Source organism: Schistocerca americana, chromosome 2 (assembly GCF_021461395.2).
Source record: "Schistocerca americana isolate TAMUIC-IGC-003095 chromosome 2, iqSchAmer2.1, whole genome shotgun sequence".
NCBI classification, from domain to species: domain Eukaryota; kingdom Metazoa; phylum Arthropoda; class Insecta; order Orthoptera; family Acrididae; genus Schistocerca; species Schistocerca americana.
This window is the reverse complement of record NC_060120.1, coordinates 4,193,842-4,208,219: the sequence shown is the minus strand read 5'-3', so window position 1 is coordinate 4,208,219 and position 14,378 is coordinate 4,193,842. Positions and strand designations below refer to the sequence as shown.

Below are 14,378 nucleotides of genomic sequence, written 5' to 3'. Positions count from 1 at the left end.
ACCAGTTTCCTGTTATTGGAGTTCACAATTTGCGAATCGTTTTGTATTGTTTTACCACACACTTCGACACAATTTTTGGTCGGCACATTTATATTGACCACCTTCACAGTTGTTTGCGTCAGTAAATTTTCTTCTCTTACCTTATTCCCCAAAGTGCCATTTTGCTTTTCCCAACGTTCATGCGAAATGTAAGTTGCATTTTCACTATCGGCGATCGAAAGTACTTAGATATCTGAAGATATCTAGTGTAGCTCTAGATGAAACATTACAAACATTAAAGTTTCATGGGCCGCAACAATACCAATCATACCAACTGGAAGATTTACCAGCAGATAATTAACTTTTTATCAAGATGTAGTTGGGAAAAATATAAACCTGATTCGTTTACTTCTGAAAATTTAGTATGTTTATTGAGGCCTGAGGAAAAGATGAGTAGTAATAGAGATGACAAATCAAGGACGAAAATTTGAACAGAAAAGCCTTACAAAAATCTGCACATAAAACCATAAATATAAGATATACTAGAACACAACAAATTTAAATACCAGAATTGATTAATTCCTTTGGTCTATTCAAATCTCCAAGTGTTAAGTTCATTCAAGTGAATGCTTGTAGCTAAAATTATTGACTTTTTAGGGATCATGTTTCAGTCTGTAGAAACAGTAAACAATACCCTTACTGGATCATTCTGCCTGCCTCCTTTGACAGGAACAGGTAGATTTTCAATTTCAAATTTATGCCACAAATCAAGGTCCATGGTCCCTTGGCAGTGTAAAAACTGTAAACTACTAAGCAAATTCAGTAAAAAGATTCAGTGATTTATATCACAAATTTTGTGGCAAACTGACTCACTCATCAAAACCTGTAAGATATTTCCCACTGACAAAGAATCATGAAATTTGGCAAGAAGGAAGATTTTATAGTTATACTGTAATTATATCCATTAAAAAAAATTTATGTTTGCCATTAGAATATATTTTGCATTCATTATCCACCAAAAGCATAATGGATGAACATTATTGCATCCAAACATAAAATGTAAGGTGTAGTCATATTTTAGTAAGTAAATAAAATACAATTGTATTAAATCTTTTTATATCTACCTATACTGTTGAGCCAAAACATCATGAACACCTGTTTAATAGCATGTTGTTCCACTTTTCAAATACAGTTCAACAGAGGTTGTGCTTGGCATGGATTCTGCAACCTTCACGTGATTCCAGAAGTATGTGGCAACAGATGTCTATGCACTGGTCAAGCAATTCACACAAATTACAGGATGATGGTTTACATGCATGCAGCTGATACCCGATATATGTTCCACTGGATACTAGTTAGGAACATTCGCTGGCGGACCTCAATTTGTGTTCACTACAATGTCCATCAAACCACAGTAGCACGATTCAGATCTTGCAACACAGGCATTTATCCTGCTGGAAGATTCCATTGCCATAGGGGGAGACTTCAAGCATGAATCAATGCAGGTGGTACACAATTATGTTCACGGAGTTCACTGCTGTCTTGATGTCTTCGATTACCACCACAGACCCCATGGAAGCCCAACTCAGTGTACCCCACAGTGTAATTATGCCCTCACCAGCCTGCATTAGTGGCATGGCGCATGTTTCGTGCAGCCATTCACACAGATGACAGCGTAACGACCCAAGCACTGACCTGGTGTAACGAGGAATATGATTCATTCGACGGGCGACACTTTTCTATTGATCCACGATGAAAACTCACTGATGCTGTGCCCACTGCAATCATAACCCACAATGTCATTGCATCAACATACGAATATGTAGCATGTGATGTGGAGCTCCATGTTCAACAATGGCCTTTGAGCCTTTTACTTCAAAACACTTCGGCCTGCAACAACATTGTACTCTGTCATCAGACCTGCCACAGATCGCGGCCCATTCTTGATTAAACAGTGGGAGATCCTCCAACCTCTACGTTTTGTGATGAGATGTGGTCACCCAATACCATATGGTCTACTCATTATTTCACCATCATTCATTATCTTCCATAGGTGCTCATGACAGTAGTATGCCAACAGATGACCAGCTTTGCCGTTTCAGAGATTCTCATTCCAGCTGCAGGGCCACAGCAATGTGCCCTTTGTCAAAACTGCTTACATTAGTTAATTTCTGCATATGTTGGCTGTATCTCCACCATAATGACTGCTGATTAGTCTCCTACTTACATTCTTTCCTCATTGCACCACATGCTTGCAACATCACCAGAAGGCATTCATCCTCAAGGTTGGCATTGGTCGTAATGTTCTGGCTCATCAGTGTATAAAATTGAAGTCCCCTGCTCACTTCTGTTTATTTATCTGGGCTATCCTGAGGAACTACTGTAGAGATTTTGATGATTTTAAGATGTTGGGTACAAAATATAATGTCTTTGATGGAGGAACAAAGAAGAAATTGTTATGAATCACTGGGACAAATTTGATTATTTAAACCAGTGGTTCCCAACAGGTGGTCTGTGGACCCCCAGGGGGTCTGCGAGCTGTGCCAGAGGGGTCCACAAGATGCTATTAGAATAAAAAATATATTAAATATATTTCGTATGATAACAGATTTTTTTGTTTTGGCCGCTTCCTGCACGAGTAGAGCTTTAGCGAACGTTAACTTCTGCGTCTAGAGTCTTCCTAGAGCCAACTGACACTAGCACACACTATTTTTTTTAAGGAGTTTGTTATACTAAACACCCAGATTTGAAGACAAAGATTTTGAGCAATAATAAAAAATTTAACAATAACAATGACGGTTAAATTTAAAAAGTTTGAAGCTCAATATTTTTTTCAATAATGAATATGTCAATGTTTTTATCTAAGTACCAAAAACAGAAAATGTATAAAAAGACTCTGAACTTTTCTTTTTTTAGGTACTTGATACTGCGATATGACAAGGTACCAATCATGCTCGATGAGGGGGTCCTCGAGAAAATTTTGTTGGGAAGCCCTGATTTAAGCAATTATTGTGAATTTGACAGCTGGGTAGGATTGATTGTTTCTGAAGGGTATGGGAATGAAAAGCAACTTAACTATGATGGCCACTAAAACCACCATGATGGTGGCATGCAACAAATTGGCTTGAAATGCGCTACATGCTTGGCTGTGCCTAAGATCAGCATTTCCATACAACCACAGAAAGTAGGCACGAGTAGCCCATCTATATTCTGCATATGAGGGAAGAATGTGCAGTGTTTTCTCATTCAGAAATCTAATTTGAATGCTGTTTGTAATAAGATTATGTGACACTTCACTTAAGAAGAAAAGTTTACAAGCACATGTTGGAATTTGACACTAGCAGGAATGGAGCCTATTGAGACTAAATGTATCATTCTGCAAGACTGCCACTTGTGCTGCTAAAGATCCCACAATTGTCATGCACATACGAAATTAGTAGATTCATGAGGACTATATTCAATTCCATGCAGGACTTCAATGACCCCACATGAGTAACGCCCAAGAAGGGCACACACGGTGCTCACTTGGCAGTGTAGGATTGCACAACAAAGTCAGGTAACTTGGGTATCAGTATTGAGCTCCTCAGCAACATTGGACAGAGTGGTGGCACCACGTGGCCTTTTCAGACAAGCCTCAGCACAGTGTATAGCACCTTGCTGGATGTAAATCTGTATAGACACCCTGAAGAACAATTTCCAGATTACAGTCATTGTAAATCTGGGCCAGCAACTGGCATCATGGTATGGGGTACCACTGGATACACTTACCTCAGGTCTGCATAGCCATTAATTTGGACAGCAGCCATTACATTTCTGGCACGTTAAGGCTGCTGGCTGTTGACTTTCATTGATGTATGGGCATGGGTTGCCAAAAGACTGGCACATCACCACTGACTCACTAGCCACTACAACTGATACACACTGTGGTACAGTTGAAACAGCTCAGTTCAACTATGCCTTGATGGGTCAGAGGCATTGTCACCGCTGGAGGCAGCAGCTGTGTATACAAAATTTTGCACCCAACTTATTTCCCAATCATCTACGAATTCTGAAATTTATTCTTCCTGCAGTATTGTACACACAGTACATAAAATTTCATTATTTATCCTCCCAGGTGCTGTATTTTAATGGACAACACTATTGATGTGCCTAAAGAATACACAGTTTTCAAAAATTAGAAATGGGTGATAAGAATCTGGAAGAACAATAATTACACTCATCGCAAAGATTCATCTAAAGCCTTGGGGGTTCGACTACATCATGTGAGCACAGTTAATGATCAGTTGTGCAAATCACAATTAACCTTGATAACTACTGCACAGACACCTCTGTCCAGGACAGTAAACAACACCTACAGTGAACTTCCAAGAAAGAAAACATGTAACTCGAAACAGCATTTTCTCTAAGGATTTATTTTGTAAAATTAATTGTCTAAGGAGATTAAAGGATTCACCAAATAAACTAAATTAAAAAGATAGTTAAAAAGCAACTGTTAAACAATACAATCTGTACAATGAGGAATTAAGTAAAAGTAGGAATGCAGTAAAAAACTGAAATGACTAGTGTTTCTATTATTATTTACTCACTTTACGACACACTTGTCAGGATTAAAAAAGCACACAGTATTGATTAATTACAGAGTCAGTTATCCTGGCTCACATTAGCTACATTGAGAGAGTAACTACATCACAGCATCCAAACAAATGCCTTCAATGGTTCAAGAGAACTTTACCATCACCAAACATGCACTTATAAATTACTTATTGCCAACAAATGTGAAGCATGTTACATTTCTGCAAGCAAAAGAACAGGGAAATCTTTCATCACTGCAGCTACTGTGTCACCTTTGAGTGCAGTAAATGATACTGGCCTAACGAAAAGTTTGTTAGGCTTCTTGCCTGTACACAGAAGGTCAATGAATTGCACTAGTGACCTTGTCACTTTACCACAGATAGCAGATCATTGTGTACTCAGTGATAGAACCCTACAGGGTGCACACACAACTTAGCTATCTGGGCAAGTGGAGAGGGAAAAATAAAAAGTAGAGTGTAAGAGTTAATTATTAGCACTTACATTATTTATGGCTTGTTTTAAAGATGCCAATAATGGTCTTCTTCAGGCTAGCTTTCCGTGTAACACTCTTTCAAAATGAAATGGCCGTGGTGTATTATTTAACCTTTCTTGTGTAATATTCGTGGATTATCTATATGAATATTCTTTTCTTACTAATTTTTCCAAAGATTTCCTTCTCAGCAGTTCTGTCTGCAATTTTTGCTTAAACAAGTTTGCAGCAGTACTTTTAAATGTAAGGGAAGAAAGTTAATAAACCTACAGTGAAAATTCAGACAGGCTTAGATGCAATTACTGGGTCAGCTCTTTCACTGTATCAAACATTTCTATTTTAAGTCATTTGAATGTGTTTAAGTACAGGGTGTTTCAAAAATGACCGGTATATTTGAAACGGCAATAAAAACTAAATGAGCAGCGATAGAAATACACCGTTTGTTGCAATATGCTTGGGACAACAGTACATTTTCAGGCAGACAAACTTTCGAACTTACAGTAGTTACAATTTTCAACAACAGATGGCGCTGCGGTCTGGGAAACTCTATAGTACGATATTTTCCACATATCCACCATGCATAGCAATAATATGGCGTAGTCTCTGAATGAAATTACCTGAAACCTTTGACAACGTGTCTGGCGGAATGGCTTCACATGCAGATGAGATGTACTGCTTCAGCTGTTCAATTGTTTCTGGATTCTGGCGGTACACCTGGTCTTTCAAGTGTCCCCACAGAAAGAAGTCACAGGGGTTCATGTCTGGCGAATAGGGAGGCCAATCCACGCCGCCTCCTGTATGTTTCGGATAGCCCAAAGCAATCACACGATCATCGAAATATTCATTCAGGAAATTAAAGACGTCGGCCGTGCGATGTGGCCGGGCACCATCTTGCATAAACCACGAGGTGTTCGCAGTGTCGTCTAAGGCAGTTTGTACCGCCACAAATTCACGAAGAATGTCCAGATAGCGTGATGCAGTAATCGTTTCGGATCTGAAAAATGGGCCAATAGAAGAAATGGCGGCCCAGACCAGTACTTTTTGAGGATGCAGGGACGATGGGACTGCAACATGGGGCTTTTCGGTTCCCCATATGTGCCAGTTCTGTTTATTGACGAAGCCGTCCAGGTAAAAATAAGCTTCGTCAGTAAACCAAATGCTGCCCACATGCATATCGCCGTCATCAATCCTGTGCACTATATCGTTAGCGAATGTCTCTCGTGCAGCAATGGTAGCGGCGCTGAGGGGTTGTCGCGTTTGAATTTTGTATGGATAGAGGTGTAAACTCTGGCGCATGAGACGATACGTGGACGTTGGCGTCATTTGGATCGCAGCTGCAATGCGGCGAGTGGAAGCCCAAGGCCGCTGTTGGATCACCTGCTGCCCTAGCTGCGCGTTGCCCTCTGTGGTTGCCGTACGCGGTTGCCCTACCTTTCCAGCATGTTCATCTGTCACGTTCCCAGTCCGTTGAAATTTTTCGAACAGATCCTTTATTGTATCGCTTTTCGGTCCTTTGGTTACATTAAACCTCCGTTGAAAACTTCGTCTTGTTGCAACAACACTGTGTTCTAGGTGGTGGAATTCCAACACCAGAAAAATCCTCTGTTCTAAGGAATAAACCATGTTGTCTACAGCACACTTGCACGTTGTGAACAGCACACGCTTACCGCAGAAAGACGACATACAGAATGGCGCACCCACAGACTGCGTTGTCTTCTATATCTTTCACATCACTTGCAGCGCCATCTGTTGTTGAAAATTGTAACTACTGTAATTTCGAAAGTTTGTCCGCCTGAAAATGTACTGTTGTCCCAGGCATATTGCAACAAACGGTGTATTTCTATAGCTGCTCATTTAGTTTTTATTGCAGTTTCAAATATACCGGTCATTTTTGAAACACCCTGTAGATGATCACATCACAATGTAAACCAATTACAGAACCAAATTAGAGAATTACATTCCACAGCAGCAGCATCCTAAGTTAATTATACTTTTGTTTCACATAACATGACCTTAAATAAATCTTAACAAAAAATTGTAAATAAAGAATACCTGAAGGTTGTCAAACTCTTTCATGACCATATCTTGTGCTGCTGATGACCTTATTGTTGTAAGGCCATTGAGAGAGGCTGATACATATGAAAACACTGGGCTTCGAGCTGAAAGCACCAAACTACTATTAATAATGCAACAATATAATTGTCAAATCTAATATTAGTTAGCAACAGCTGACTATGTGTAGCTGCAAATGTTTCAGTGGATACAAAACAGTATTACTCCAACACACTGACAAGTTTACTCTGTTCCCAAGTGTACCAAACAAAAATGAATTCTACCAAGAAAATATAGTAAAGTGGCATTAATGGAGAAAGAAAAATGAAACATTAAATACAAGGTGTTACTGTACATCTACTTTAATCCCTCCCATCACAACTGACTGAACTGCATGTGCTTTTTGATATTCAAACTCCATCATATTCACATTTCAGATTTTTTCTGCAGCATTTTTGGAGCAGCAAAGTTAATCTTTATTTGATATTTTATTATTAATAGTAGATGTTCCAATAATTTGTTCCAGTAATTCATCAAAATTTAATATTTTCTAAATGTTTCAGGAACTAAGATTATTCAAGAAGAGCCATACTGGAATTTAATTCTCAACATTAAGAAGTACCCAGTGTTGCATGTGTAATTTGTGTCAGTAAACCAATAAATTATTGTTATAGTGGCCAGAAATACTCTGTTTTGCAAATGAGCCTTCTGAAATTGTGTTACTAGAATTAAGCAGGCCTCTGGCTTTCCCAAAATTTCTTGACAACTTACCATATTCAGCAATGCAGTACAATTTGCATAAATTAAAGTTAGGACATGATCTTATGTCTCTAACATATTAGCAAACCCCTAATATCACAGAGAAAGACTTGAATTACACATCAATAATCGAGGCGTCAAAGTTACAGTTGCCCGCTTTTTTCTGGATTATCATTTCAAACATTTGTTTCGAATTCATTTTCTGCCGAGTTAAGCTTTTGAAAGCTTAATTAACATTTGTCTTCAACCTTAGCAAAAATCAGTATTTACTTTTTTGTTACAGGTACTTTAAATAAATGGTGATGTACTTACTGACTCCTTCCAGTCGTTTGATGTCTTGTGCTGTCTCAAGATACACACATCGTATTTTGTAAAACAATGGACCAAGGATAATGATTACAATTATGAAGTAATAATTCACAATTACAACCATTATTAGTATCCCTGTCATGACAAGGAATATCTGAAAAATTGAAACTTTTATTAATAAATATTATAATACATTCTGGTTCAAATGGCTCTGAGCACTATGGGACTCAACATCTGAGGTCATCAGTCCCCTAGAACATAGAACTACTTAAACCTAACTAACTTAAGAACATCACACACATCCATGCCCGAGGCAGAATTGGAACCTGCGACCGTAGCGGTCTCGTGGTTCCAGACTGAAGCACCTAGAACCGCTCGGCCACACCGGCTGGCAATACATTCTGAAGAGAATTTATTGTGTGTGTCAGAAATCTATTGTGAAATTATGGAAGAACTGACTTTGCACTAATAAAATGTCTCTCATGGCATACATTAATAGTTTTTAATTCTTCTTCACTTGCTTCTCTGCTTTCCTCTATGAAACCCTCCACCAGAAATAGTAATAATCTATCTATCTATCTATCTATCTATCTAACAAATCTCTGAAGCTGCAGAACTATTCTCGAAACTGATTATGGCCCCCTGATTCTGAGTTGAATGGAAGGCAGGAACCAGAGAATTCAAATGTTCTGTGTAGAGATGGGTCGTTCGCAAACTAACGGGTCCAAATGTACGGTACATTGAGATGAACAGAATGAGCAAAGAATGAATTCTGAGGAACAGTCTTTCACAATTCACTTCAGCTAAGGCTTTCTACTTATAATTCCCAGGAATGGGAAATGGTCAGTCTTTTTCCCCGCAACGGCATTCAGACCCGTTCCCATCTGTCTCGGTCAGACGGACTTTTACTCCTTCGCATGGCCACTCATCGCAGTTCCACTGTCCATTCTAGATCTGTTTCAAACTTGTTTTGAACTCTGAACTTCTGGTTCTTTTCGTATTCAATTCAGCATCCATGACCGGTAACAAACTTATTTTATAATAAAGTAAATTACATAAAAATTATGTTCTATGTAATACATACATCTTTTCGGGCGACAAAACTGCATATCAACTTACTTCACTATTTCAATAAAAAGCAGAAGAAATACTTGTAAAAAGGCAAAATTTATTTGTTATTAGAAGTCGGCACAGCGCACATGAATAGCTATTTTCAGTCTTTTTGGATCCAAGGTATAAGAACGTGTTCATTGTTATGGAAGGCAGACCAACTTACAAACGAATGAAGCCCATGCGCCGAAACCCACCGAGAGAAGCCGAAACCCACCGAGAGAAGCCGAAACCCACCGAGAGAAGCCGAAACCCACCGAGAGAAGCCGAAACCCACCGAGAGAAGCCGAAACCCACCGAGAGAAGCCGAAACCCACCGAGAGAAGCCGAAACCCACCGAGAGAAGCCGAAACCCACCGAGAGAAGCCGAAACCCACCGAGAGAAACCAAAGCTGCATGCAACATTGACTGAGTAACACTCCGCATCATAGATAGACATAGATTTATAACTAGATTTTTCTGCCAGCCAACACTGCAATTCCCTGTGACAGGTAGGTAGAATGGCCACACCAGAGTGCGTTAGAGTTGTTCGTGTTTAGTGCTACTAAGAGGCCTGGTAAGGTATGTAATGGGCATGAATAATGGCAGATGAGTCATCACTGAAGGACACAGATTCCATGTACTTGCACGAGATACTGTTATCAGCACCTGAGAGTTTGAAAGAGGCCTCGTGGGTTTCCGTTTGGCCAGCTGGTCGAATTGTGAAATATCCAGATTTTTGGTGTATACAGATGTGACATTAGTACAACATTGGGCTGGATGGGAATGAGCACCACATGGGAGGACAGCCGTACTGTGTACTAAGCACACTATACTGCCTTCACCTCTGCACCTACCATCTGACACAAAGTTACAGATTCCCTGCAACGTTCTGGTTTTTTTTTTATTATTTTTTTTTAGGGTGCACAACTTCAACGGTCATTAGCGCCCAGACTACGTTAGGAATGCACCGCGAGTCACAAGTTTAAAACAGCAACGAAACGGAGAACACGATAAAAGACAGACTGACAGGCATCCAGCAATTGCCCACATGGGCAGAACGGCGCCAGCGCAGCCGCCAGCAGATGGCGATGGCTGAACCGGCAGTGTCCAATTCGTAACCGGGCCAAAACTACCTCCTCCCACCGAGAAGGGCGTGAGGAGGACGTCCAAGCCACAGGAAGAGGTTTCAAGGCCCAAAGCTTGTTGTCTGTAAGTGCAGCCCAATCGGCATGCCACAGCCATAAAATGCGCCGACAAATGACCCTGCTACAATCTGACGAAGGGACACAACAAGAAGCTGTCCGAGGCTGGAGGACCGCAGCCTTGTCCGCAGCATCTGCAGCTTCGTTCCCAGGGATACCGACATGGCCAAGAACCCACATAGAGCTAACCGGAGAACCGACGTCCACCAGCTGCTGAAGAGAGCGTTGGATCCGGTGCACGAAAGGGTGAACCGGATACGGATCACTGAGGTTCTGGATGGCGCTCAGAGAATCGGAGCAGATGACATAAGCAGAATGTCGGTGGCGGCAGATGTAAAGAACAGCCTGGTAGAGGGCAAAGAGCTCAGCTGTGAAGACCGAACAATGGCCATGGAGCCGGTATTTGAAACTTTGTGCCCCGACAATAAAAGAACACCCGACCCCGTCATTGGTCTTAGAGCCATCTGTATAAATGAAGGTCATATTAATGAACTTCGAACGAAGTTCGACAAAACGGGAGTGGTAGACCGAACCGGGGGTAACCTCCTTTGGGAACGAGCTGAGGTCACGGTGAACGTGAACCTGAGCCTGGAGCCAAGGTGGCGTGTGGCTCTCGCCCACTCTAAAGGTTGCAGGGAGTGAAAAATCAAGGTGTTGAAGGAGGCGACGAAAGTGAACTCCAGGGGGTAGCAGGGCAGAGACACACAACCCGTATTGACGGTCGAGAGAGTCGTCAAAAAAGGAACGATAAGACAGGTGGTCGGGCATTGACTGTAGCCGACAGGCATACCGACAAAGCAGTATATCGCGCCGGTAGGTGAGTGGCAATTCACCAGCGTCAGCATGAAGACTCTCGACGGGACTAGTATAAAACGCTCCGATCGCAAGACGTAAACCCCAATGTTGTATGGAGTTGAGGCGGCGTAAGATGGATGGCCGTGCAGAGGAGTATACGAAGCTCCCATAATCCAGCTTGGAGCGGACGATCGACCGATATAGGCAAAGTAGGATGGTTCGATCCGCTCCCCACGACATACCACTGAGAACACGGAGGACATTTAGAGAACGGGTACAACGGGCAGCCAAATATGACATGTGGAGACCAGCTAAGTTTCCTGTCAAATGTAAGACCTAAACATTTTGTTGTCTCCACGAATGGGAGAGCAACGGGACCGAGTCATAAGGACAGTGGGAGAAACTCTTTGTAGGGCCAGAAGTTAATACAGACCGTCTTCTTGGCAGAAAAACGGAAGCCATTGGCGACACTCCAGGAGTAAAGACGGTCAAGAGAACGCTGAAGACAGCGCTCCACGAAACATGTACCCTGCGTGCTGCAATAGATGGTAAAATCGTCCACGAAAAGGGAGCCCGATACATCAGCTGGGAGGCAATCCATTATTGGATTGATCACTATGGCGAAGAGAGCGACGCTCAAAACTGAGCCCTGTGGCACCCCATTCTCCTGGCGAAAGGTGTCTGACAGGACAGAACCCATACGTACCCTGAACTGTCGATCCATTAAAAATGAACGAATAAAAAGAGGGAGGCGACCGCGAAGGCCCCATGTATGCATGGTGCGGAAAATGCCCGCCCTCCAACAGGTGTCGTAAGCCGCCTCCAAATCAAAGAACACAGCCGCGGTCGGGCGCTTCCGCAAGAAGTTATTCATAATTAAGGTCAACAAGGTAACCAGATGGTCAACAGCAAAGCGGCGCCTACGAAATCCACATTGTACACTGGCAAGTAGACGTCGAGACTCGAGCAGCCAAACCAAACGAGAGTTAACCATTCGCTCCATCACTTTACAGACACAGCTGGTAAGCGAGATGGGTCGATAACTGGAAGGCAAGTGCTTGTCCTTCCCCGGCTTAAGGATCAGGACAACAATAGACTTGCGCCAGCATGCGGGAAAATGTCCCTCAATCCACATGTGATTATAAGTACGAAGAAGGAAACCTTTACCCGCAGGAGAAAGGTTCTTCAGCATCTGAATATGAATAGAATCAGGCCTGGAGCGGAGGGCCGTGACCGGGCAAGTGCGTTTTCGAGTTCCCACATGGTGAATGGGGCATTATAACGTTCACGATTCGAGGAGCGGAAGTTAAGTGGCCTAGCCTCCTCTGCCTGTTTGCAGGGGAGGAAGGCAGGGTGGTAATGAGCGGAGCTCGAAACCTCTGCGAAAAAGCGGCCGAAGGCATTGGAGACATCCTCAGGGGCCACAAGGACGTCATTCACGACCGTCAAGCCAGAAACTGGTGAGTGGACCTTAGTGCCAGATAGCCGGCGCAGGCTACCCCAGACAACAGAAGAAGGAGTAAAACTGTTGAAGGTGCTTGTGAAAGCAGCCCAGCTGGCTTTCTTGCTTTCTTTAATAATACGACGACACTGAGCACGTAATCGTTTATAATTGATACAATTCACCACTGTAGGGTGGCTTTTAAAGGTGCGTAAAGCACGTCGACGAGCACGTAAAGCGTCTCTACATGCTGCGGTCCACCAGGGGACCGGTACGCGACATGGAGAAGAAGTAGGGTGAGGGACGGAATATTCAGCAGCAGCGAGAATGACTTCTGTGAGGTGTGCGACCTGACGATCGCAGCTTGTGAAGGTTTGATCCTGAAAGGTCGCCCTGGAAGAGAAGAGCCCCCAGTCTGCTTTGGAGATGGTCCAACTAGATGAGCACGGAGAGGGGATATGCTGCAGGAGATGGATAACACACGGGAAGTGGTCGCTCGAATATGTATCAGAAAGTGCATACCACTCAAACTGGCATGCAAGTTGGGTAGTACATATAGAGAGGTCTAAATGGGAATAGGTGTGAGATGTGTCCAAAAGAAAAGTAGGGTCGCCAGTATTGAGGCAGACAAGATTGAGCTGGTTGAAAAGGTCTGCTAACAGGGAGTCCCTCGGGCAGGATGCTGGAGAGCCCCAAAGGGGATGGTGGGCATTGAAGTCTCCAGTGAACATAAGTAGTGCAGGTAGCTGAGCAATAATTTGCATCATGTCCGCCCTGGTAACGGCAGACGACGATGGAGTGTAAACGGTACAAATGGAAAATGTAAAAGTGGGGAGAGTAATTCGGATGGCAACTGCCTGCAGGCCGGTGTGCAACGTGATGGGATCGTAGTAAATATCATCCCGGACCAGCAACATAATCCCTCCATGAGCCGGAATACCTGCCACAGGGGGTAGGTCAAAACACACAGAGGTGTAGGGTGCCAAGGCAATTTGATCGCATGGGCGTAGCTTCGTTTCCTGGAGGGCTACGACGAGCGGACGGTGCAAGTGGAGCAGCAACTTCAAGTCCTCTCCGTTGGAGCGAATTCTGCGAATATTCCAGCGAATAAGTGCCATCGTAAGAAGAAAAGGAAGATGAAAGAAGGGGTCACCTCGAAGGCCGCTGAGGGCCTGGCTTCGAGCGAGCATTGCCGCCGCTATCAGTAGGTGGACAGTCATCGTCCATTGGTTCTATAGGTTCATCAGCCATCTTGGTAAGATGGCCGGGAGGGGGAGCTTCCTCCGCCGGCGAACGGCCAGATGTTTGGCTACCAGCGGTGCGGCCAGGCGAAACGGATGACGGCCTGGGGCGGCAACCGCTGGGTGGCGCAGGAGAAGAAATGTGCTGTGGCGGAGAAGGAGAACTGCGCTTCCTATGAGCCTTCTTGGAAGGTCGTTTGGTGGCAGTACCAGTCGATGGCTGGGAGGTCAAGGTACGTAGGAAGTCTGCACGGGACGGTTTGTTCTTGAAGCCCCGTGCATCTGACTTCTGGGTCTTTGTCTTAGCAGAAGCTGAGGAAGGGGCTGGTGTCTGTGGGGTGATGGGAGGAAGAGGAGACGTCGACCACGCAATCTTAGCACTGGCCGAACGGACGACCGTGGTGCTGAAGGTCAGATCGCATGTCTGGGTTGCCACCTCCCTGGTA

At 43.3% G+C, this 14,378-nt stretch overlaps 1 protein-coding gene across 1 annotated transcript in view; it reads right to left on the bottom strand.

Moving 5' to 3' along the window:
- LOC124591504 (ATP-binding cassette subfamily C member 4-like) overlaps positions 1-14,378 on the bottom strand; it is a 257,017-nt gene that overhangs the window by 49,253 nt on the left and 193,386 nt on the right. The window contains exons 16-17 of the mRNA XM_047131737.1: positions 8,165-8,315; positions 7,094-7,200 (exon numbers count right to left, since the gene is read on the bottom strand). Coding sequence (XP_046987693.1) covers positions 7,094-7,200; positions 8,165-8,315 — 258 coding nt within the window. The remainder of the gene's footprint in view (positions 1-7,093; positions 7,201-8,164; positions 8,316-14,378) is intronic.